Below are 25,949 nucleotides of genomic sequence, written 5' to 3' on the forward strand. Positions count from 1 at the left end.
GGGGAATCTGTGTGGGAGAAACAGTTCCCAGCTTGCAGGCTTGGGGTTTGCTTACTTTTATTGCTCCTTTCCTTGCTGTCTTTTCAAATGTTATTATTTCAACATTTCCCTGGTAACCTTGACAGAAACCATCTAGTCTGGCCTAATTCACAGTGAAATGTGACCATTCTTATTACTTACTATGGAGGACAAGGCTGGTTGATCGACAAGCCAGAGGGCCTATTGCCATTGTAAGCGGGGGACCCTCCAGCTGATGAGATGCCTGTGACTATTAGAGGCAGAGCTTCTTTGGTCCACTCTTTCTTGAAAAGTTTGCCCCCAGATTAGCACTTGAAGGAAAGCTCTGTGTCGCTGGACTCAGATGTGGAGTCAGATGGGGAAATGGATTTCTGGCATGCTCACAGCTACATTTGAAATTCCTTCTTGATATGAAATGTTGGAAGCAGCTGGCTGTGATTTAGCTGATCTTTTACAGAGGCCAGGGGGGAACTTAGCCACCTCCCAGAAAACAAGAAATCCCCCAAAGGAGCTGCCCAGCTTTCCTGGAAGAGAGGGCAGACACACTGCTTCCCAGGAGCAAGCAGCAGCTCACTTGTGTCTGTTCAGCACCTGCCTTTGGTCAAAGCTGATGTCACCGAAATCTCCCCACAAGCTGCCATGTAGGTCCAATGATCAGCATCGGGCTAATGAGAACACCAAGGCCCGGAGAAGTGAAGTGCTCAGCTGGCATGCTCTGTATGAGGCAAATTGAGAACAAGGGATATGCATTTCAAACTTCCGGCTGGGAGCTGAAATTTAAGGAAAGGTGCTAGAATTCTCCAAGGTGTCATCAGTCCCTTAAGGGCCACGTGTGGGGAGAGGGGCAAGCTGTTAGTACTCACTAAGTACCGATGCGTGTTCATGGTGCTGCTGGACACAATGTCACAGCAACCCATACAAACCAACGTTTGGATAGAGATGACAAATGTGAACGAATTAGAGATGACAATTAAATGGTAAGGGATGGCCCAAATTGTAGTTGTCATTGGATATCTAAGAAGTGATTGAAGACAGAGCAGTACAGAGACTTCTTGGTTATGTGGGGAGGAAGGAGAGAGGGGCATTCCAGGGGTTAGGGGGAGCAAAATCAGCAAATGTGAGCAGTGGGTGCTGCCTGGTCTGCACAGGGGAGAGTGTGATGTGGGAAGCACCAGGGATGTTTTTGGCAGACTGGCTAGGGCTGATTGCCTTGCTAACTCCCTGCATAAATCCAGTCTCACTGGCTTATATCGCTGATCCATTGTTCCACCAGCAGAACTGTAACCCAAGTGAAGGGGGAGAGAGAGCCTTTTGCCTAGGAAATAATGCAAACCCCAAAGCTGCAGAGGTTTGAAGGGAAAAAAGAAACAGCAAAAACCTTCTTCCCGCCTAAGAACCCGTGGCCACATGCTTAGCAGGGAACATGCTTTTGAAGGCAGGCTTAGCACAACGTAGAGCCCCAGGCCTGAGCTTAAATGCATTGTTTAGCCTCCAGTAACTGCTTTCAATGAAGTCATTGGAAATGAACCAGGGCTGCTTCCATTGATCTGATTTCCCATACTCTGTTGTTTGCTGGAAGAGCCTGACCTGCCTTTGCCCAAAGTAAGTGAGTCCAGAAATTGGCAAATCCAGTGGAACTCCCAAGTCCTTACCTCTCGGTTTGGCTGCTGGAATCACACCCCTCAGGGTGTCATCAGACGTGCCATCCACTCAGAGGCCCACTGTCATTGGTGCCAAGGAACACTGAAGCCAGCTGTGTGCCTTCATAGGAGCTTTTGGATGGCACTGGGAGGTACTGGGGGCTGGCAGTGACCTGGGGAAAAAAAGCTTATTTTGAACAATGGGTTGCTGAGTGGGAATAGAGCGGTGGCTTAGGACATGAGTTTTGGAGGTTGATGCTCCAGGAAAGGCATTCAGGTTGCCACTTAGCTATGCATGTCACTTAGGTGCTTTACTTATATACCTTCTGTCTGAGCTTATGTTTCTTCAGCTGGGTGTGAGGATTAAGTCCCATAGTCTTCATCCAGGGATATTAGACATGTTTGTAGTCTCCCTCGTCTGATGACTAAGAAATGGGCTACGGCTCCTTTAACTTTTCTGGCCACAGGGTCTTTATTCTGCAATGTCCTGTGAGAGCTGCAATAGGCTATGCATAATGAGTGGGCATTAACTCCTAGACTCTGAAATTTAAATTACTCACCACTTTCACATGTTGAGAAATATTGTTCTTCATGCGCTTCCTCCCATCCTCCATACACCCCACATTTAAAATGCAAAAGCCATTGTTCGCTTTGAGGCCACTCAACACAGGTAGCAGACAGATTTGTCCCACAGGCTGTAATTTGCAGACGCTGAACAACAGCGCACCTGGAGCTTCATCCATTGTGAATATGTTGCAAATATCATTGACATTTTTGACAGTTTCTACAAACTTCCCTACCCATAAACCACTTCCCCCCCTTGCACCTTCGTATGAAGTATTGGAAAGGCAGATCATTTGGAATGGCTTAAAGGTGTTCTCATATCTGATGCAAAACCCATGGTCAAGTGTCACCTCTTTCAGGAAGCACTCTACTATTTGTCCAGCTCCTCCTCATTTACTTTTATTGAATTCTTATCTTATGCCTCAGGGTTTGGCTCACAGCTATATTTAATTTGCTTTTTTTATATTGAGGCAAACTTTGCAAAGTCAGAAATATCTGGCAATGTTGAACACAAATGCCCATCATCCACCAGCCTGCTGGAGCTAGATGGGAGCTGCCCACTTGGGATCAGACATGCTCTTTCTTGCCCCATCTCTTACCCAATGTGCATGCATCGGCCCCGGTTGCTTCAGCTCACTCACTGTCCATTTCAGTTGTCCTCCTGGCTCCTGTGAGATTTTGAATGTGTGATGCTTAATATAAATTCTACATCCACACTTTTATATTTGTATTGCGTTTCTTACAGTTCCTCTTGAAGGTTTTAAAAATTCAGTTAAGTACAAAGAATAATGTCACAAGCACCTTTGTACCAACTACCTAGAATGAATAAATATTAGCACGCTGTCACTTGGGCTTCAGATTTTTATAGGAGAAATGAGCAAGGCATCCCAGGTAGAGGTGGTCTTCTAGGTACTGCCCATTTTCAGACCTTTTATCCTTATATCCTACATAAATCAATGGGTGCCATGGATTTGATATATATTCTTCTAATACATATGTGGATACATTTCATGCATATTTGTTTATTCATAGAAATATATGCGACATTGCTGTGAGTGTTTTATAAATGTATAATGTAGCTAAATGCTATCATTCTCCTACATGCTTCTGTCACTCAATATTATTGATCTTGGGGTCTATCCATTTAGTCCAGATATTTTCAATGCCACATGGAATTCTTTCATGAAACAAATATGCACAATTCATTCCCCATTCTCCTATCAATGGTTTGGCATTACTACAAATGGTATTGTCCTATCTTTGTACAAGAACCTCCAGGGATATAAGTTCTCTGAGCTACATACATACCTACATGTGGAATCGCTGGGCCATGGGGAATGGGACTGCCACCTTTCTTTTGGGGTTTCCTAATTGTTTTGCATATTGGTCATCTTTGCAATTAGAGTGTGAGGTCTGTTTTAGTCTGTAAGGATTCACCAAGTACAACTGTCTTAATCCCTCATCCCCCACAGCACTGAATGTGAGGCTGTGCATAACGGATGCTCAGCAGACACATGTTGAGTGAGTGATGCTATTGGACTGGACTGAAACTCTTTAAAGGAAAGGGATGCATTTTACACTTTTCTGATGTGTTTAGCTCTGTTAAGGATTTAACACAAAGTAGGAGACTGAGCAATATAATGACGTAGGAAGCCAGCTGTCCCTCCTGTGGCTACTCTCTCACAGCTTTTTTCATTGATTTCCTCCCCTCCTAAATATCATCCTGAATATCCATTTTGCCCTCTTGTTTCTATCTCTTAGGGTCTCCTTCATCACCCAACTCATCTCTCACAGGTTCACAGACCACAGTTGCTAACTCTCTGTTATGGACTTGAAGCTTTCAAACCCTTTCGCAGAGCTTATTAAGTTTGGAGAAAAGAATACAAGTTGTTTGGGCGTAGGATGATTTATTTAATTTTCTAAAGTCAACTTTCTCTCGTCTGTTCAGTTCCAATGCCCTTCAGTCCCCTCTCCTCCTCTTCTCCGATGCCTTTTCCTCCCAGCCTCATTCCACCATCTCACCGATCATAGAATCATGTAACTAGCACAGGCTCTGCTTGCAGGATTCTTGGCTATTGATCCTCTGCCTCTTTCCATTAAGGTCTAGCTCACATCTCACTTTTGCTCAATGCAGTTCCCCTCTAGCTGCTGACCTCCTTTACCACTAAGCCCCTCTGCAACCTAATGGGAAAACAGTCAGACAGCATGGATGCACACCAGTAGCTGTGGCCTGGATTTCTGGAGACCCACAACTGCTGGCCGCTGATGGCTAACTTTTGAATAACATCTGTCCTCAGCAGCTTCTTCCATGGGAGCAGAAAGAAGGGCTTATGGAAGGAAGAGGCAAGACAAAGCGTGGGAAGCCTTTCTGAGAAAACTGGGCTTTCAAAGAAATATTTTTAAAAAGGACTCAGGGGTCCACCTGTTTCAAGTTCTTTCTCTCAAAAACATTATTCTATCTTTATTCAAAAGTATGTATTGAGTGTGTGCTACGAGGTAGGCAGGATCCTAAGTGTGCTGAGAGCAGGACTCCGGCATGGACAAGATCTCTGTTGATGGGATATTTATGTTGTAAAGGCTCTTCCTCACCTTATAGGAGGAATATCAGTTTCGTATGAGGCTCATTTCAGTTCTAGTGCGCATGGCATCTGCTCTACAACCCAATTCTGAGGCTTTTTTTAAAAAAAGTATTTTTATTGACTTCAGAGAGGAAGGGAGAGGGAGAGAGAGATAGAAACAGCAAAGATAAGAGAGAATCATTAACCAGCTTCTTTCTGCACGCCCCTACTGGGGATAAAGCCCACAACCCAGGCATATGTCCTTGACCGAAATCGAACCCGGGACCCGTCAGTCCACAGGCTGACTCTCCGTCCACTGAGCCAAACAGGGAAGATATTACCATAAACCTCAGAGTTTCTCTAAGTTCCAAAGATTCAAATGCCAGCTGTAGCTTCAGATTGTTGCTTGCCTTGTCTGAGAAAGAATAGAAGGGAATATCACAGAATATTATAAGTGGTTACCTCCAAGGGGTTTTCAATTTTCTCATGTATAGATTTTTTGTTTTCAAAATTTTTATGAGAATGCAGTTTTTATCATGAGAAAAGAGAAACCATTTATCAAAATGTACAAATAAAAAAAAAAGCATCGCCCAGTTAATGAAATAGAGGGGCTGTGTCCTCAGGGGCAATTGTGTGGGTCACACTTACATACTTTTGAGGTTGTCACCTAAAGGAATGGAGAGTATTGCCTACCCACCACCCCTCCCTGAGCTCTGAGTGAATTAATACTAAATCACCACAAATAAACGGGCTACCGGAACCCAATCCAAGAACGTGTCCATTTTCTATTCTTGGACACAGGTCACACTCAAAGAATAAAAATTAAGAAAATTGCTAGGTAGCGGCTTCTGATGAAGCAGTGCTCTAACTAATTTCTTCAAGGTCATCTGGTTAATTTATGCTGCATTTAGAAGTTATTGTGTATTTTAAAAATTAATGAAATATTTAATTATAGCAAGGTTGCCCGTGACCTTTTGCGGAATGACTTCATCATAAATCTGAAGGCATTTCAGAACTGTTTTCTGGGTTTCTAATAATTTGCTCTCAAATTAATGACATGCAGCCCGTGAAAGGAATTGAGGCTGAGGGGAAGGATTGAGTTGAGACATGCCGTTTCCTAGCAATGGCTAAATCTGAGTCCTGGATGGAGGTGGCGTAGAAGATGGTGTGTGACTCACCGGAATCCACAGCAGATTTAACTGTTTACTTAGAGGAATGAGAAATAAATCCAGTGTGTCAATGGAGGAGATTGCACGTGGCCAGACCAAGTGATTGCAGAGCATTTGAATTAGGGCACATTTATCTACATGCCAATATGGAGGTAACATCTGGACCAATGGGAGAATTCATTTTCTGCCCTGACACTCACAGGGGTTCTCCCTCATTCATAAATTGAAGGTCTGTGCTTGCCCTCCTGCTTGCTGGCCACCAGGAAAGCCCAGTTTAGACTCCATCATCCTAGTATATATATGGGCTCAATGAGAACAGCTAAGCTGTCCCTGAGGGTGGGGAGTGGGGAGCAGGATCATTTCTCCAGGGACCAGGATACATCAGCATCTATGTTATTCTGATAATTCATCTGACCCAGTAGAGTCAGGGAGGAAGGAAAAGAACCAAGGAGGAAGAATGATCATGGAGGGCATAACAGAGATGTTAGCATTTAAAAATTAAAATTAAAAAGAATAAATCAAGAAGATAGAATTACCTCAAAACCTGTAGTGTTGTGGTTACATGATACAAAAAACTATAAGCAAAACACAAGGAGAAAATGGAAGATTTGCATTATCTCAGGGAATTACTCTGATAACCTTTAAAGTCTATAGAACTAGACTTTTCATAAGAATTTTTTTAAAGGACTCAGAGCAAAAGTAATAGAACAAGCAATTAAAAAGTAGTATAATTTTGGATTTGAGCACTGTTAAAAAGCTTTATTTAGAAGGCTTTTATATAAACTTCATCATCATGGAGGACAATAGGGGAAGAGATAGGTCCTGAGGCAGGTCCATCACAATACAACATTATCCTAGTTGAACTCATTCAGATGTCCCCACACAAGTCACTCTGCAGGGAAACCCTCCTGTCGTACTGTGTAGGCACTGTTTTATCTTCTTTTTCACATTTCTCCTAGTAATGAATTCTCTCCGTTTTCTCTCTGAGAGATGTGGTCAACCACTGTCTCCTTGAAACTTCTCTCAGCTTTGATACCTATTTGATAAAAGTTGGTATAATTAGAGATGGAAAAAAGAACCAGATTACTATGCAGAAGAGAATCAGCTGGCCCAGAATTGCTCTCTGGTAAAGAGAAAAAAACATCTTTACAGAGCCTACTCCTATAATTACATTTAGTGTGGCATTGTTTCCACCTAAATTATAGCAATTATATACTAAGATCCCTTTTGAAATCATTTAATTAATGAGTAGGTAACCTTCTGTGTGTGTGGAATTCTAATGAAATCTTGTATTTTTACAAACCAGCTTCCTCCCTTAAATTAATTACTCCCCTCCCCACAAGGCTAACTGAGGTCTGGATGGTGGACTAAGGAAGCTGTATTATTTAGAGTCCCAGCAAATCACAGTTGTTTGTGGAAAACCTAGCACAGTCCAAGATAACCAGGAAAAGTGAAGATGCTGCTCTTTTCTCCCTGACATTGTTTTTGTCCTTCTCAACCCCAAAGGACACGTAGCTAGGCTGTGTTCTTTGGCCCAGAAATAGGGTCAGATAAAGCTATTACCCCAATTTTGGAAGAAGTAAATGATTTAATAAATTAATCCCATCCATTAATCAACCCAGAACTATTTATTGAGCATCTGTTATATGAAAGAAGATCCAGTGGGGACAAAGATGAATGATTCTAGATAAATCCTTTCTGTATGGGGTCACCAGGAGATAGATAGCTTGTACACCTGGAGGTAGACATAGCGATTGAAAGAAAATAAACTCTTGAAAATTGTCTTGAAAGGGCTGTGTTTTGTCTAGACTATTTCTGCATCCCATCTGTTGAGTATATATGTCAAGGATTAAAAATTATTTTCTCTAAGGAAGTTTGAAAGATCAAATGATTTGCTCAAGGTCAGCTAGCTAATTTAGTGGCAGATGAAGAGTAGGAAAATATGTCTATATCCTTACCTAGCACTCTTGCTATCATGCCCAGACAATATGTATGTTAAAAGTTAAATAATAGCACATGGGTCTAGGATGATACTCTGTGGCCAAGTTCACACTATCACCAGATGAGTTAAAAGAGAGAGAGAGAGAGAGAGAGAGAGAGAGAGAGAGAGAGAGAGAGAGAGAGAGACTGTTAGGTAGTACAAGAAGATGAATGTTAAGTAGAGCCAAAATATCTCATGAAAAAATCTAGGCTGCAAGGTAAAAAGAAAAAGAAAACCAGAAGTAATAAATTTTAATTGATTTTTTTCTAAAAATCAATATAGTGAGAAATAGCTTAGAGAATTCATTTATTTTGTCCTGTGATTGGAAGAAACTTCTTCAGGGACACTAAAGGGCAGGCTACCAATTTACAGACTGTCGTCTCTATTTATGTATGAGATATGTACTTTCCACTTTTCTAGATGTCTCACACACACATGCACATGCGCAACAAAGAAATCCCTGAGTTTGAAGTTAGTATGTTTCAAAAAGGATTTGCAACCAATCTTATTGAAAGCCCTTGATGAGCAGGGCCTTGGGTTGAGTCCATGGAGTTTCCAATAATAAGAATGATGGTGATGGTAATGAACATTTGTTGTCCATTGAAATTCTCAAGATTTCCACATACATTATTTCACATTATACAGTTTTGATTATATTGGTAAAATTACAGGGGTGGGCTCTGGCCGGGTGGCTCAGTTGGTTGGATTGTCAACCTGGAGACCAAATGTTTGCAGATTTGATCTCCAATTGGCGCATATACAGGAGGCAACTAATTGATGCTTCTCTCTCACATCAGTGTTTCTCTCACATTGATGTTTCTCTCCCCCATCCCTCTCTCAACAATTTTAAAAACATATACTTGCGTAAGGATAAAAAAAAATTACAGTGGTGGGCAAAAGTAGGTTTACATAATACAATAATTAATGATTAATAATGTAAAAATAAATTGTGTGTTCCTTGTACTCACAACTGTAAATCCACTTTTGCCTACCTGCACACTTAACACGTTGAGATAAGAAGAGGGACTAGGAATGCATTTCTGAAGGAAGAGTTCAAAATTGTATGTGTGATTTTTTTTTGCTTGTTTGTTTGTTTTTGTGTGTGTGTGTGTGTGTGTTTTTGTTTTGTAACTGCAAGAAAATGGGACTATGGATAAAAGTGGATTTGACCATGCTAGGAATTGCCTTGTTCCATAGCTGATCAATAATAATCAGTTAGCCACTTTTGGTCAAGGAACTACTATTGAAAGGTTCTAGGAAGCACAAAGAAATACAAGAATCTTTCTCAGCCTTAGGAGCTTTCTAATTGGTTGACAAAAATTTGACTAACAAAACAACAACATTAAGAAATCACTGCCCAGCAGGTTTGATTCAGTGGATTAAGCATCATCTCATGTTTCAATAGGTCACCCATTTGATTCCTGGTCAGGGCACATGCCTGAATTGTGTGCAGGAGCAGGCAGCCAATCTGTTTCTCTCTCATAGATTCTTTCTCTCTCTCTCTCTCTGTCTTTTCTCTCTCAATTCCTTTCTTATTGAAAAAATCAATGAAAATATTGAAAACAATAAATAAATTATCAATAGTTGTCTGGAGCAGTATTTCCCAAATGTTGCAGAGACCACATGGCAAGGAGATTAGCATACTCCTAAGTGAAAATATTAGTGTGTCAATTTATAGTTTGGGGAAGGACCTGGGATGCACAATGTAAGGAAATCTGGGATAGAAGCCAAAGAAATACAGATGAAAATAATGCACCTGCCAAGATAACAGAAGAGAAGAACCTGTATTAGTCCACAAGTCCTGACTGGGGACCAATTTCTGTGTTCAGTCCTGAAATGAGCACTCTGAGATCATAAACAGATCGTGAACATCCTTAGAGGCTCAGGGTCAATTAGGCTGTGCACCTGAATGATGCTTATTTCTCTGCAACAAGAGCTCTGGGAAACGGTTAAGCCTGAACTTGAAGTTCTAAGCTTACTAATGCTTGGGCATTCCTTTCCTCTGTGGACTAACTTTACCTATTAGAAAAATATGTCATATTTTTTTTAAACTTTTACTCTTTCATGTTTTGTTATTTTTTAATATTCAAGAGATCTTCCTAGAATGGCTACTTATTGGACTTCTCTCTCCTTCTCCTTCCTAAGTTATCTCCAGGTAAACCAGCCATAGTTTTTATATTACTTCTAGATAAATATATGATAAATGATAGATAGATAGATGATAGATAGATAGATAGATAGATAGATGATAGATGAAAAGTGGTCTCAAATTATATAGCATTCAGTATTAATTCCTTGAGGTTGCTATAACAAATTTCCATAAATTGTGTAGATAAAATAATGGCAATATATTCTCTCACAATTCTGGAGCCAGTGTCCAAGGTTAAATTGGCAGCATGGCTTCACTCACTCTAGTGTACTAGGGATCATTTGTTCTATGCTATTACATTTTCTGTTGGCTCCAGCTGTTTCTTGACTTATGGCCACAGAAATCTAACATTTGCCTTTGTCTAATCATGGCCTTCTACTCTCTCCATGTATCTCTTCTTTGTATTTTTTAAAATAAAATTTATTGGATGAAATTGGCTAGTAAGATTATAAGGTTTAAAGTATACAATCTATAACATATCATCTGCATATCACACTTTATATTCACTTCCTTCACCATATATTTGATCCCCTTTGCCCTTTACTAATTCTTTCCCACCTCCCTTTCCCTCTGGTAATCACAATACCATTGTCCATGTCTATGAGTTTTGTTTGTTTGTTCATTTATTGCTTTCAGTTTTTTATGTGAGTGGAATCATATGGCTCTTGACTTTTTCCAATCTGACTTATTTTGTTTAGCATGATATTCTCAAGATCCATCTAAATTGTTGCAAATGACAGTATTTCATCTTTTCTTTTATGGCTGAGTAGTATTGGATATTATGTATGTGCCCTGTCTTCTTTTTCCAATTAACTATTGAGGGACACTTTGTTTTCATGTCTCAGCCACAGTGCATAATACTGCAATATCTTTACAAATAAAATTTTTCAAGTTTTTTAGGTAGATACCCAGAAGAGGGGTTGCTGGATGATATTGGACTTCAGGCTAATCCTGATAATCCAGGATAAATTCAACTGGAGATCTTTAACTTGTAAATCAAAGACCTTTTTCCAATAAGGTCTCATTCAGGGTTACGGCTTGGATCTCTTAGGGAGCACTATTCATTTCAGTACACAATCTTTTTTTTTAAACTATATTTTATTGATTTTTACAGAGAGGAAGAGAGAGGGATAGAGAGTTAGAAACATCGATGAGAGAGAATCATCGAACAGCTGCCTCTTACACACCCCCTACTGGGGATGTGCCCACAACCAAGATACATGCCCTTGACCGGAATCTAGCCCAGGACCTTTCAGTCCGCAGGCCGCCGCTCTATCCACTGAGCCAAACCGGTTTTGGCTCAGTACACAATCTTGATCACTCTCCTTTTCAGTGGCTCTTAAATATTGGAAACCATGAACCCATTTGAAAATCTGATAAAATATATGTACTTTCTCTATATATAAACACATATGCAAATGAACACATATTTTTACTTAATATTTCAAGAGATTCAAACTCTACTATTACCACCAAGGTTTATAAGTTTACTGCACATTGAGGTTTGTAGTTTAGATCATTCTTGAATGATGACATCTAAAACTACCTACATGTTTTCTCTGTGATCTAGTATAATGTAGCATAGACCAGGATATTTCTACTTTTACTCTAGATAATATACATAATTTTGTATAAATTAATGCATTCTCAGGTCACCTTAAATATTTTGGTCTCTTTGAAGTGTGTACTTACATTAATCTCATTATATATGAAAACTCTTAAGCTTTCATTATTATTATTATTGTTATTGTTATTATTATTATTTTTTAAGCTGAGTTTCACTGAGCCCCATTTCATCTATATAATACTTATGTAGTTGACAAAGGGAAGACTTGACATTTCATCCTGTTTTGTCACATGCTATTAAATTCAGTCTGTTGCTCATTCTGTCAAGATCTTTTTTGGGTCCTGATTCTGCCATCAAGTATATTGACTGTTTCTTCCAGCTTTGTGTCATCAGAAAATGTGATTTTCAATGAAGACCATTATTTTCATGTCTTCAAGTCATTAATAAAAATGATGAACAAGAAAGAACAGAAAGCAGAACCTTGCAGCTGACTACTCACACCCTTCCTCATGGTTGATTTTAATGCCTTAATTAGGTACTGTTCAGCCACATAATTTTACTACCACCTGGCTCATAGTTTTTCATCTTTTTTTCCAACTGTGCTGTGGTAGACCATATCAGGAGCCTTGCTGATAGGTAAATCATACGCCTCATATTTCCCTCTTCTGTCTGTCTAGAAACCCTTTCATAGAAAAGGATGGAATTAATCTGACATGATGTAGTTTATGATGCATGAAATAACTGTAAACTATTTGGAGTAGGCAGAATGTTTGATTTAGCATCACTGATAACCTGCTACTCAGAGTACTCCAATCAGGGATTACTTACAGGAGAGGTGGCATTTAAATATGGCAGGAGTGGATAGGCTGGATAGAGAGGGAAGAGACATCCATCAAGGTCTCCTCTCCTCTCGTTGTTGTCTTTCTTCCAATGAGCTTTCAACTAACTCTCCTCTCTTCAAAGAAGTATACACTTTTGATGAGTTATAACTCTTTTTTAAAAATATATTTTTATTGATTTTTCACAGAGAGGAAGAGAGAGGGATAGAGAGTTAGAAACATCGATGAGAGAGAATCATTGATCAGCTGCCTCTTGCACAGCCCCCACTGGGGACGTGCCCGCAACCAAGGTACATGCCCTTGCCCGGAATCGAACCCGGGACCTTTCAGTCCGCAGGCCGATGCTCTATCCACTGAGCCAAACCGGTTCCGGCTGAGTTATAACTCTTGTTAAAATTTAAAATGGACTGACTCATGTTCTCTTCATGAAATGAATGAGAGGTAATAAGGTGAAAATACCTTAGTTGAAACTTGACATGGATGTATTAGATTCAAAGACCACTAAATACAGCAAGAATCTAAGAGAACCGAGAGAACCAGGGAACATACTTAAATTAAGTTTGCTCTGCTCCACACAATATGGGTCACACAATCCAGGATATTTAGCCCCATGGCTTCTACTGCCCAGGGATGAGCTAAGACTCATATTAAAAAACATACACTTTTACTGAAGGGGAGACCCTCTGTTCCCACCTCAAAGTCTGTTTAATTTTCTTTTAGACAAAGCTCTAAAACTTTTATTTAATATTGAGCCATTAGCACATTAAAATTCATTTCTTTAAGTGTATTTTAAATTGTATGATCAAAACGGAAATTATATTTCTTTCCATATTTTACAATATTAATCAGCTGCTACCCTTCCCAAAGCATCTTTGTGTTTCAGTTGACAGAGGAAATGTCCCTTGAGGAGAGTTAGTCTCTCAGTGTCATTATCAGAATACCTGAACTTGGGGAGATAAAAATCCAGGTCTGGGAGCATGAGTAAGTCTTAATGAAATGGAAGCCATCCAATTCCTTGAAATATTTCAGTTGATTTAAGTTCCTGGCATATTGGTCTCCCCTTTACATCACTGTGATGGATGTCTTGCATTGTAATTACAAGACATGCCACCTGAGTGGAGTATGGGTGATCAATCCATTTTTCTAGAAATGATTGATTATTCATATTTATAGGGCTATCAACTGCTGAGTTTTGAAAAGGTCAGTATGGATCATCTACCCATATTGTGTACTATTTTACTATACATAAATATGAGTTTCTTTTATGAGACTCCTGTGATTTTTCAAGGAAGGGAGGAGAAGGGTGATATTCACATAAATTAAGCAATGGGAATATTCTTACACTCAGTTGAAATTTTGGAATTGGCAGGTTCATACTTTTGATTAACTAACCCACCTCCCACCCCAGCATACACAGACATAATCTACTTTACAGATGAGAAAACAGTCCTTGACAGTGGACATCGGTAAAGAAAATACCATGGCTTGGAATTAAAGACATATAAGGCTGAATGTCAAAATGTGACCAACAGTTCTATCTTGGTGGATAATTTTGGACTTTGAATTTTTCCTTCTCTGTCGTTTACTATATTTTAATTCTTTACTATAAAGCATAGATATTACTTTTGCAATTAAAAATGATTGGTTTTTAAGCCCATTGTGAATGCATTTTGCTGATTTTTGTGGATACAGTAGACTTCTACTCCATGGCCTTCAAAGAACATACTTTGAAAGAACCAGTGAAATCCAGGCTGCAATTCAGTCTTCTATCCCCCCAGTCTTTGTGCATTAGTGACTGACTTCAAGGATTTCTCTGTTTGTCTTTGCCATCCCTCCCCTAAACACAGAGTTTTTGGCCACTTCAGCCTTCGCTCTGAGTGGCAGTTGGTGAAAGTGGACTACAAATCTATCTTCAGCCGGCGCTGCACCAAGGAAGACTACCAGACCTGGCACTTGCTCAATCAGGTACACCACCAGGAAGAAGAATTACTAAAAGCTCTGTTATTTATATCTGACATTTTTTTATGTGGAGTGGGGCTTCTGAGGATAATGGTGGGCTTAGGGAAAAGGGTGAAGCTCATATATCTAAATAGGTTCAGTAGAGTTAGATGGTATTGGGGACAATTTTGCATTCTGAGATCCTGATCTACTCATTGAAGTCACTGTGTTGGGGGGGCAGTGATAACCTAGGATTTAGTCTATCCATAGAGCAATAAGCTCAGACAGAAGGAGACTGACCCTCCATAGGTTCAATCATTATACCACCCCATTGGGGGGAGGAGCATTTCTCAGGCTAGCTTGGAGCAAGGGCCCAAGAGCATTGGGAACAGAACCACTAAGAAAGGGTGAAAGGTGGGAATGATGGTATCTACCAATAGCAGATGTTTATTGGTACACAGCACAGTCAGGCATCTGTATTCTCCAGAAATTCTTGTAATTTGCACTAACTTCTCCCGTTCTTTTTGCCCTTAACTAGGAATAACTTGGGCATGGTTGTTTATCATAGAGAGGGATTCTCAGGTCAACTTCAGTTTTACTCTGAAGATGATGTGAAAAATATGCTAGAAGTATAATGATTTCCACTAGAGTTTCTGCTGAAATCTATTGGGCAATTGTGGTGTCAGTGAGGATGGTGGGAGTCTTTGAATTCCTCCTGGAGATGGAGAAGAAACAGGATGGAATAAACATCACTGGCCAAGTTGGGAGGAGGAGTAGTTATAGGCCAGCCTTGCATAGTTTTCCTTTTGTATTATAGTAAAAGAGCAGCCCCTTTGTCCTGAAACTCCCAAACTGTTACTGGGAATGAGATTGCTACCGAGTGACAAAAAGAGAGTGAAAAACCTAATGCTTCTTGTTGAGAAGCTGTTTTACTTTATCTTCTTTGTGTATTTCTGTCTCTCTCACTATGGACTTTCTTTCTAAGGGGGAACCTTGTGTCATGGGAGAAAGGAAAATATTCAAGAAACGCAAGCCAGGAGCTCAGTGTGCCCTGGGCCGAGACTCCTCGGGGACGGTGGTCTCAGAACCCTGTGTCTGTGCTGACTGGGACTTTGAGTGGTGAGTCCCTTGGCCTCTCAATGCCGTTTTCAACAAGATGTTTATTTGTTTTGGGGGAGAAAAGGAAAATGCATTAGGGGAGGAACTACTGGCCTGTACGCCCATCTACCCCAGTTCCTGGGCCAGATGGGAAGTTTGCATCCCTGGAAGAGGGACAGAAGGAGGCATTTTCACAGAGAAGCATGTCCAAGGGGACTTCTCATCTTCAGGGAGCAGCTGTTTGGGAAGTACTAGAGAGGTTGGGCTGGGCACTGACAGAGTGCAGAGAGCTACCACCTTACCTTGTTCAGTAACCTTCAGACAAGTTTTCTCAAATTGCTCTCTGTCACTTGAACTCTCATCATCATTTCTGACTTTCCTCCCTCCACTGACAACCCCAAAGGACAATGTGAACCCTAACCTATTAGACTCATACATTTCCAAATATTTACCTTCATCTCTGGCCTCCTTCTCCTCTAGCATGCAGACATGTATGTTCATCCATCTGCTCAACATCCATCTCTCCTTATATTTATATGTGGCCAAAGCAGAACTCTTCCTGAACTTTCACTGTTGGGAGCAGTGTTTCAATTCATCTTGAATTCCCACACCAGTCCAGTATTTCCAGCCTCAAGAAAACACGCAGACATCCATTCAGTTACTTAAGTCAAAATCCCAGGAGAGCTTGATTTTTCCCTTTGTCTCACCCAAACATCTGCAAGACTTACAAGCCTCTACTTCCAAAATACCTCCCAATTACCCATGTCTTCTGCTGAGTGAATTCTTCAATCTATTTATTCCTTCTCTGTTTTCACCCGTGCACCCTAAACTCTATCCTCCTTGCAGCAAGCATATTATACTCTAAAAACCAATACCAGATCTTACTACTCCTGTGCTGAAAACAGCTTTTCTTCACCCTGAACTTATGTCTTAGAAAGCTTAAAGGGGGATAAATGGTGATGGCAGGAGACTTGACTTAGAGCGGTGAACACATGATACAATATATGGATGATGTATTATACATTTGTACACCTGAAACCAACATAATTTTATTAACCAATGTCACCTCGATACATTTAATAAATAGGAAAAAAAGAAAGCTTGATTTAGTAGAATCGTTCAAATGGGTTGTGCTAAATGGAATTTAAATTTGAATGGCAATGTTTTATCTGTGACAATTTTGGTCCTTCGGAAACAGAATGTATTTTCACACTTGGGAAGAATGATTTTTAATTATTAATTACAATTCACCAAAAATAGTCATAGCAATGTATACAGTAGGTCACTCCGAATTATTGCACATGACATGTTGATGTCAACCTAAATATTCAGAAGATGAGTATCAGGCTTCTTTGTGTCCTTCCGCAGGCTGACTCCATGCAGCCTCACTGTCTTTGCATACGTCCTACTCCATTTTTGCCTGTGTCTCTCTGAGCTGTATTAGTCCATCACCCATCGTTGGTAAAACTCACAATTGAGAAAGAGTAAGGATTGTAACATAAATATTTTTGCCCTTAAGCAATTACATTAACATTTACTATTCTGGAAAAAAAATCACAACTCTCATATTTATAGTTTTTGACCTTAGGAAAAAAATATCTTAATCTCTTTGATTTCACCTCCCCAGCTGTAAAGTACAAATACAGAACATAGATCTCATTGGATCCTAGGGAGAAATAAATGAATTAATGTACATCATTAATGTGGAAAAGGCATTTATCCTAATGGTGAAGGCATCCATATGGTATCTGTTGCTGCTGCTGCTGCTATTAATATTGTACCCCAGGGTTAAGTGGTCTCCATGGTATTTTTAACAAGTAAACCAGAGCTTACACATTCAAATAAGCACTGTCTTCAAAGTTGTACCTTTGGGTGTTATCCATTTATTCCAATATTGGTGACATTGTTTAAAATAGTCTTGAACCCTTTTTTGAAACTGTTCTCAGAATGCATCTATAAGTAAAGTAGCAGGTGGCCAGGGGTAGGGAGTTTTCTTACAAGGTTTCTGTGATTCTCGTGTTTCCATTGGTAGAGGAACCACTTGGGTCCAACACCCTGTAATGTCAGCATCATTAGTATGACATTTTATGAAGAAATGAACTATCTGGAATGTAAGTTACTTGACCAGGGTCTTGTAACTAGGAGATAAAGAGCTGGGTTCAAATGCAAGTCTAGCTATATCCATGCTGTCTCTTCTACATCATGTTATTTCTCAAGAAAGCTAGCAAGCCTGCATTATTTTAGATTGAGTTCATGCTTCAGATAAATAGGATCTGTTTAGTTATTCTAAAATTAAAACTCATCTTCAATTGACCTAGGTTAACTGCTGTTGATGAGGTTCAACATAGAATGTTCCATTAACTCTAAAACAGTTATGAATGGAGTGTATTTGATCACTGTTACTGGAATTGTAATAGGCTTATGGTATTCAAGAAGACTTTATAGAATTTGGAGATGGGGATAGGTAAGGTATTCTATGTTTGTCTTTCTATAGCCAATCATACATCACATTAAAAAGAAGCTAGAAGAACCAGTGTGAGTTAGGATTAGCAGACACACAAGCCTGGATGCCAAGTGACTGGTCAGATTCTGAGAAAAATAGCAAAAGAATTGCATAGCCTAAAAAATATTTTTGTACTATTTTTAAGTATGGAATAGACAGTTTGATTTCTGAAATTGCTGTTTTTTATAGAGATTTTTTTGGATGATGGGACTAGGTGTTTTAAATTGTCTTTTTGTTTTTAAGTCAACTTCAATAAGCACAGTTATCTGTTAAAAATATAGCTTCTCCATCAAATATATTTTTTAAAATATTTATGTTGGAAAATAGTTTATAACAACAATTTCATAGCCTTGTCACCTTCTCAATGGTCTTTCTGACCAGGAAGTTTTATTAACTAAGGAATCTGAAACTCCTAGCTCACTTAGGATAAGCAACAATCAAGCATATTTCACGTAGTTGTTTCCCTGAGCCAAATCAGGTTTTAGCTATTCAATTGGTCTAAGCAACTTTCAGGTCTCAGAGAAAGCAGGAAGAGGGTGTAACCTACTTTGGTCAGAGAGGATCTGGGGTGGAGACTGGGCAGGGTGATCAAATATCTATCTTGGTTTTGTTAGAAAAGTTTAGGGGTTCCGCTGAAATGCACAGAGACAGGGCATTATCCACCTTTATCCCTCCTCTGCTCAAAGAAAGAAGGTTTTAAAGAGTCTCAAAGTGTTTATTTGTGTTATTGACTTTTAACCTCTATCCAAAGCAGGGTTTATGAATTTTGCATGAATAATAATGTTTCTACTTAATAGCCTTGTAAATTGCCAGCCTCATGTTTACCACAGAGGCCACCTCCACTCTGTCACTGGTAAGGGGCCAGGAACAAATCCTAAGACTTAAATTTGTCAGAGACCAGCATATAGCCAGAAGAATAACATAAAGGGCCAGCTCTTAGGGATGAATTGTACTCTGAGAAACCCAAATACTCTTGTTCAATGAGAAACCAGTTGGACTGGTTTCACCCAGAAGGTTCTACCTAGAAGGTTATTTTTCCTACTCACTCAGCCAACCATTTATTTATTCAGCAATTACTCTTGCTAAGCACCTACTGTGTACCAAGTTCTTTAGATGGATTATGCTGATTTCAACCAACTGCTGGAAGTTGGCTATTACAAGTATTTTATTGATGAAAAAATGGAGACACAGAGAGGTTAAGTAACTTACTAAAAATATTAATGTTATGATTCCAGAGTTCTAAGTCTTAGTATGTTTTAGTGTCTATCCTTTTCAGTAGGTTCCAGATCCACAGAGCTAGTTTATCAAAGAAGATAAAGCAGAAGATATTTGAGGTGTCACAGCATATACATCAGATGTGTTTGAAATCCATTCAACCTTTAGTGTTCTGCATATAGAGTATAATTAAGCATATTTTTTCTATAGATAAGACATTATTTCAAAGTAAAAAAAAATGTATAAACCAGAGTTGTTGAACTCAAAGAAGGCATAGCAGCAAATAATAAACAGCATAGTTAGGTGCTGAATTTTATGATACAGATCAGTGGTACCCAAAAGAATAGCCACTAATCACATGTGGTTATTCATATTAAAGTAAACATTCAATTCTTCACTTGCACTAGCCATATTTCAAGTGCTCCATTGTGACATGCGACCATGGCTACCATAGATATAAAGCAGTATCATTACTGCAGAAAGTACTAAAAAAAAATTCAGAATAGAGAGTTCACTGAGGACTGGAATAATGATGAAAGGCTTCCTGCAGGAGATGGTGATGAAGCTGTGTAGACTTCCTGCTGAGAAAATACAAGGAAAATGGGTAGCGCTTTAGGGAAACCAGGTATATGAAAGTGTTCTTGATTACTAGAGCAGCAGTTGGCAAACTCATTAGTCAACAGAGCCAAATATCAACAGTACAACAATTGAAATTTCTTTTGAGAGCCAAATTTTTTAAACTAAAACTTCTAAAGCCACTTCTTCAAAATAGACTCGCTCAAGCCGTGGTATTTTGTGGAAGAGCCACACTCAAGGGGCCAAAGAGCAGCATGTGGCTCATGAGCCACAGTTTGCTGACCACGGGACTAGAGGAATAAGGGCAGATGAGAGCATGGGGTTGAATTAGCAGAAATATGTGAAGCATGATTGTTGGTTTTTTCAAGCAGTTTCTGTAATTATCTTTATGGTTGTATTTAGGCTTATATCTTAGCTAAATGATAACAATGTTCTTATCCCATTATTTTTGTCAAGGTTGTTTCTGTTTGTTGACTGTTCACTCTGCACCTACCAGAAAACCTCTCTCTATTTAATCCCAAACCCACCTGCTACCTCCTAAAATAGGAAAGAAGTAACTGTGGGACATTGATCCTGGAATCTCAATTGCCAAATGAGAGAACTGAGAACCTGGGGGGTCCATGAGGCTAGGAGGGGCTGTGTATGGTGAGGTTAGCACTGCCTTTGAACTGGGCCAGCAGATAACTTCTTGGCTGGCTCCAAGAGACTGAGAATGTCATTCCTGAGAACCAAGCAGCCCTCTATTGATGAAATGGGTGTCCCTTGGGATTGTACGAATGCTGAACCAGGAGTCAAGAGTCTTGATTATTACGTCTGTCTGCCATTGTCAGTTATGTACAATCTCCAACAAGCCATTTCTCCTCTCTTTACTCCTCCTTCCTAATCTGCCACCTGAGGGGATTTGACCCAGGAAATACAAGTGTCCCTTTTGGTTCTGACATGCAGAGGCTTTTTGGTTTCTGAAGCTGTCCTTTTTTCTTTGGATCTCTGGATGAGATTTGGACATACAGGTTCCTAGAAATGGACACACTTCCACCTAAACTTTTAAAGGAGTTCTAAACCTCTAAAGAAAGACACAGAGGTGACCGTTTCTTGAAGGAAACTGCTTGTGTGTTTGCAGAAGCAATGGCAGCATACTTTCCTGAGGCAAATCAAACTTTGAGGCACATTCATTCCAAGCTTCACAATTCAACAGATAAACACCTTTTCCCTAGGAAGGTGGAGCAGCCACTGAAACTGCTTGTTTGTCTAAATTATGTGAACATCAGAGCAGGGATGGAGGTTGGGTAATATGAGAGATTTAATATACATTTAGCAGAAGTTAATGAAGAAGTCCACAGCTTGGGGGCAACCAGGGATATTTCCATTAATGTTATTAAGTATTAATGAGATTCTTTTTCTATTTGGGGCAAAGAAGCATGCCTGATGCCCTCTTTTTAATTACTATATGGCTAACAAGTCACAGAGCTGAACAGAACTGCTAAAGATGGTTGCATTCAGCAAAGAGCATTAAGGCATTTCTCTCCCTTCCAAAGCTGCATAGGAGAGTACCCTTTCTTCCAAAATTACTAAACTTCTTAAAGTTAGAAGGGCATTTAACAGATTCATGTCATAGAGCAATGGGGGAATTTTCTAGAAGGGATGCAGACACATGACAATCTGAATGTTTCTAAAGATAAACAATGCTTAGAAATCAGATGTCCAGTGTACCCTGGTAAATATTCAACCTCCAGCTCTTTGGGAAAAATAAATAAAAAATCTATAATTAGTAGCCTTTGCTGATTGTTATAAATATTCCCACCATGAACAATTTCAAGCCACCAACATGATGTCAGTGACTGCAGACTTTGGGAGAGATGTGTAACATTACATAGTATTTCTAGTATATAAGTACTTAGTTGTAAATAACCTCAAGAGCATAAGTAAAATAATAACCTATATATCTAAAAGTCTAAGCCACCAGCCAACTGGCCCATCGGCCATTAGGCATGATCCATCCACCTTCTAATTAATTTTCTTTTAATGTACATGGATCTGTACACAAGACCTCTAGTATATATAACATTTTATATGCTATATATTATCTATATATACAAAAGCCTAAGCGACTGATCCTTCAACCATTAACTGGTAGCTACCAGGGGGCAGATGCTCAGTGCACAGGCATGGAAACATGGAACAGACTGATGAATCTTAGAGGGAAGAGGCGAGGGGAGAGGGTGGCAAGAGATTAACTAAAGATCTTATATGCATACTAGAGGCTCAGTGCATGGATCCATGCACTGGTGGTGTCCCTCAGTTGATCTGTGGGGATTGGGCCAAAACTGACAGTCCGATATCCCCCAAGGGATCCAGAATTGCAAGAAGGTGCAGACCAGGCCTCTAGTATAATAATAATACAATGCAGTAAAGTAACCAGGAATTTCTGTTTTTGAATATTTGTTGCCTTTTAAATATAACATTTAAATAAAATTTTATATTATTTAATTTTTAATAATGACTGATTACTAGCCTTTAAACAGCTTGAAAAAGTCCTGAAATTTTAAGCTGGCCCCCAGGGACTGCTATAAGCTGATGCAACAATGAGTCCCTTTGAGTCAACTCAGACTGGGAGATCCCCAGGAGGCATGGCAGAAGATACGCTTGACAGATGTGCTAGTTTCTCCTTTTCTTTCTTAGTGTGCTCATATTAAAGCTGGTCTTGAGTTCTGTCTTTCCACATAACAGTTTTTAAGGACTCTAGCTAACACTCACTCCACAGGCATCTGTTAAGCACTTGGGATGCTCTCTGTGGTACACATTGGAAAATTAACTGTGGACTCACAATCTCTCTGCAGAGACCAAATACAATGGCATAATTTAGTGCAATCCTTTTTCAATGTAATTGAAGTATCCATTCACCCAGTATGTCCAATGTCATAGGTTCCCTTCTAAACTCACACTGACAAACAAAACCAACTGAGGCCCCTGCTCTTTTATGGCCTCAATGTTTCCAATATGCTGTGGCTACAGAAATTTTGAATTGGAATCATGGATAGTCTCATTTTCCCTAAATATTAAGGAAAGCTCTATAGGTAAGTGACAAATACAGAAAAGGATAGAGTACTTCAGGACCAGGGCATAATGCAAAAAAAGGCAAAGAGGGTTGAAAAGATGGCTTGAGGGTCAGATGGAGTTTGTTGTGGAGGAAGATGGTAAGAAGGTACAGTGGTGTCAAAGTGGGGAGATAATTCATATAATCTCACAATCAGTTGTTACTTCTAAACTATACTTCTTTGTCCTGTATTATATATTATGTTCTACTTCATAGATGGTATTCTGTTCTATCATTGGATTGAGCCATGTTATATGCCTATCTTCAAAAGACTGAAAATCCCTTAAGGAGAGGGATGGATTGTTGTACTTCTTCCAGAGGACAGGGCACATATTGAGTGATAAAGATGTGGAATTAAAGTTTTATTACTATCTCCCTTTTATTCCTATCCCAGTTACACATATAGATAATTGGCCTCTAACTTCATTGGATTTTAATTAAACCTTGGATCAAAGAATATGGGAACAGAAGAAGAAAAGAGGGGTGGGTCCAGAGAGAATGATTTCTTTTGCTGTTTTATGTTTTGTTAACACTCAGATCAATAGTCAAATGTCCAGGTTGTTCTGATCAAAGTGTGGCTTTCAGGAAATCCTCCAATGCTTAACTCAGAAGTATGAATTTTCCTGCCAAATAAAGTCACCCTCACAGACCTCTGGTTGGTTAGTAGCAATAATACTTGATTTTTATTTTTCTACCCTGACAATTACTTATCTGGGAGCCTATGAAACTCTAAGAAGTAAGAAAATATCATTTAAATTTTAGATAGGGCCTTCCTCTCCATTTACTTTCTCACTTTTCAAATGGGAAGGAAAGGAGAAAGGAATTATACTTGAATTTGTGTGTATATGTATGTATTTATTGAGAAAGGAAGGGAGAGAGAGAGAGAGACAGAGAAACATGGATGTGAGAGCAATACATTATCGATGAGCTGTTTCCCTCAAGTCCTGCACCAGGGATGGGGCCCACAACTCAGGCATGTGCCTTGACCTGGAATCAAACCTGCAATGTTTAGGTGTGTGGGAGGACACCCAACCCACTTAGCCACACTGGTCAGAGCTCTTTCTTGGTTATGTATGGCTAGGCTTTTATGAAAAGCTGCCCAACAACTACATAGTTTTTGTTGTTGTTATTGTTTAGGATAAAAGGGAACCTATGTTACATGTAGTTGGGAAAATTTTGAATGGATAAATCTGAATGCAAATTATATATGTGCTTGAGAGAGAATTGGCAGGGAAAAAGAAAATAAAATCTGGAATTTTGGAAGAATACCTTGACCTTTAAAGCCATTTTCTTTGTTGTCATCTAATTATTTCAGTAATCCCACTGTGACCCAAAACACGCTTTTAAGCATATAGCATCTTTCACACTCACCCCAAACCAGTACACTTGCCACATATGTAGTTTCATACTTTTTGAACCTAGATTCCACATTTGATAATCCATTATTTTTTTTTCTCTACATTGGACTCCATAAGACTTGGGATCATTTCTAAATCTAAAAATATATTCTCCAAGTATGAATATTTGCCCTCACTGGGAGTATTTGGAAGAATGTGTTGCAGAGTTTTGGGGGAACATAGGGATGTATTTCTGTTGTGTGTGTATTTTAAACACTTTTGCTTCTACACCACTATGCAATTTTCATTTGTGGACAGTGACTATGGCTATGAGAGGCATGGAGAGAGCCAGTGTGTCCCAGCTTTCTGGTACAATCCAGCATCTCCATCCAAGGACTGCAGCCTTGGTCAAAGCTACCTTAACAGCACGGGGTAAGTAAAACAACCAAAGGAATTCCACTCACTGTTTTGTGTTTCTCTAAGTTGGGATGAAAGGTAGCATCCCTGTTGAAGCAGGACGGAATGGAGATAAAGTTTGTTTATATGGTTTCTGGGGAAGTCTGAGGAGTGCTTTAGCTGAGAGTAGCTTTTTGAGAACATCAGAAAAGATTTCTGATTACCCAGTTTCAATACCTTTTGCCATTTGACAGACCATGGTTATTGTTTTGATCAGGCTTTCTCTTCTAGAAATATTGTGATTCCATCTGAGACAATAACTACATACACCATTTGCCCAATATCTTCAGGAGATCTCTGGATGGAAAGTATGGCTAAGAGTTCAGCAATTGTGGGTGGGAGGGAGAAATATCAGATTTAATGGAGGACCGATATCATACAGAAGAGTTTGGTTTCATCTGCTTTCAAAGCCACCAGAAGAAGGCAATATGGGTGGTTTGATTAGTTACTCCTGATATCCAGGGTGAAAGAGCACATAATGTGATGGCGATGGTGGTGGTGATGATGATGATGATGATGATGATGATGATGATAGTGGTGGTCCATTTATTTTATGTGATTTTCCCAGAATGTTGCTTTAATGCAATTTAAAAATGACAATGTGCCTAGAAACAAGTCTGTCATGTAGGTCAGGGCTCTGTGCATGCTCTCAGCTTGACTTCAGGTGCAGGGGTTTGTGGTCAAGAGAGATGATATGGCATCACGGTGCATAAACTTGACCTTGTTCTAGAAGGTCACAGTCCTTGTGAAAGGTCTTCCCATGCTCACTTCTTCTCTGGAATAATTTTACTTCGGTTGGGCTGAATAGGAGTTTCAAACTTGTGCTTGTCATCTGATATTTGTGGTAAGAAATGAAATATTACCAAAGAGAAAATATTCCATTAAATATCCCATTGTTTCCAGAGTAAGGACTGTTAGGTGTTAAGCTATGGAATGATGCCCTGGTGGTGGAGGGGAGACAGGACAAGGCTTTTTTATTAATCAGAGGTATAAAGCTCATCTTCTAGCTGCTTTCTGGTACAGGGGATACTGGGGGTGGCCTCGGAGAACTAGAAATAAGTCTTTCCCTCACAAAGATCAGCATGTGCTCTTTCTGCTTCCATAGTCCAATGGGTCTGGCTCCTCCTGTCTTGTGCATGAGTCAGACATTGATTTTTCTTGGCTGCTTTAGACACTGATCTTATCTGTGGCTCACCAGGTAGAATCGATAATAATGTTTAAAGAGCTACTCTTCCTGAGATGGAGGG

The 25,949-nt window shown here is 39.5% G+C and overlaps 1 protein-coding gene across 3 annotated transcripts in view; it reads left to right on the forward strand.

Annotated features, from left to right (window-relative positions):
• The window catches only part of SORCS3 (sortilin related VPS10 domain containing receptor 3), a 489,777-nt gene that overhangs the window by 431,930 nt on the left and 31,898 nt on the right, over positions 1-25,949 (forward strand). For all 3 annotated transcript variants that reach the window (XM_084904018.1, XM_084904020.1, XM_084904019.1), the window contains exons 15-17: positions 14,333-14,450; positions 15,409-15,542; positions 24,565-24,678. In XM_084904018.1, the coding sequence (XP_084760144.1) occupies positions 14,333-14,450; positions 15,409-15,542; positions 24,565-24,678 (366 nt within the window). The remainder of the gene's footprint in view (positions 1-14,332; positions 14,451-15,408; positions 15,543-24,564; positions 24,679-25,949) is intronic.

Source organism: Pipistrellus hanaki, assembly GCF_964339955.1.
Source record: "Pipistrellus hanaki genome assembly, chromosome: 14".
Taxonomy (NCBI): domain Eukaryota; kingdom Metazoa; phylum Chordata; class Mammalia; order Chiroptera; family Vespertilionidae; genus Pipistrellus; species Pipistrellus hanaki.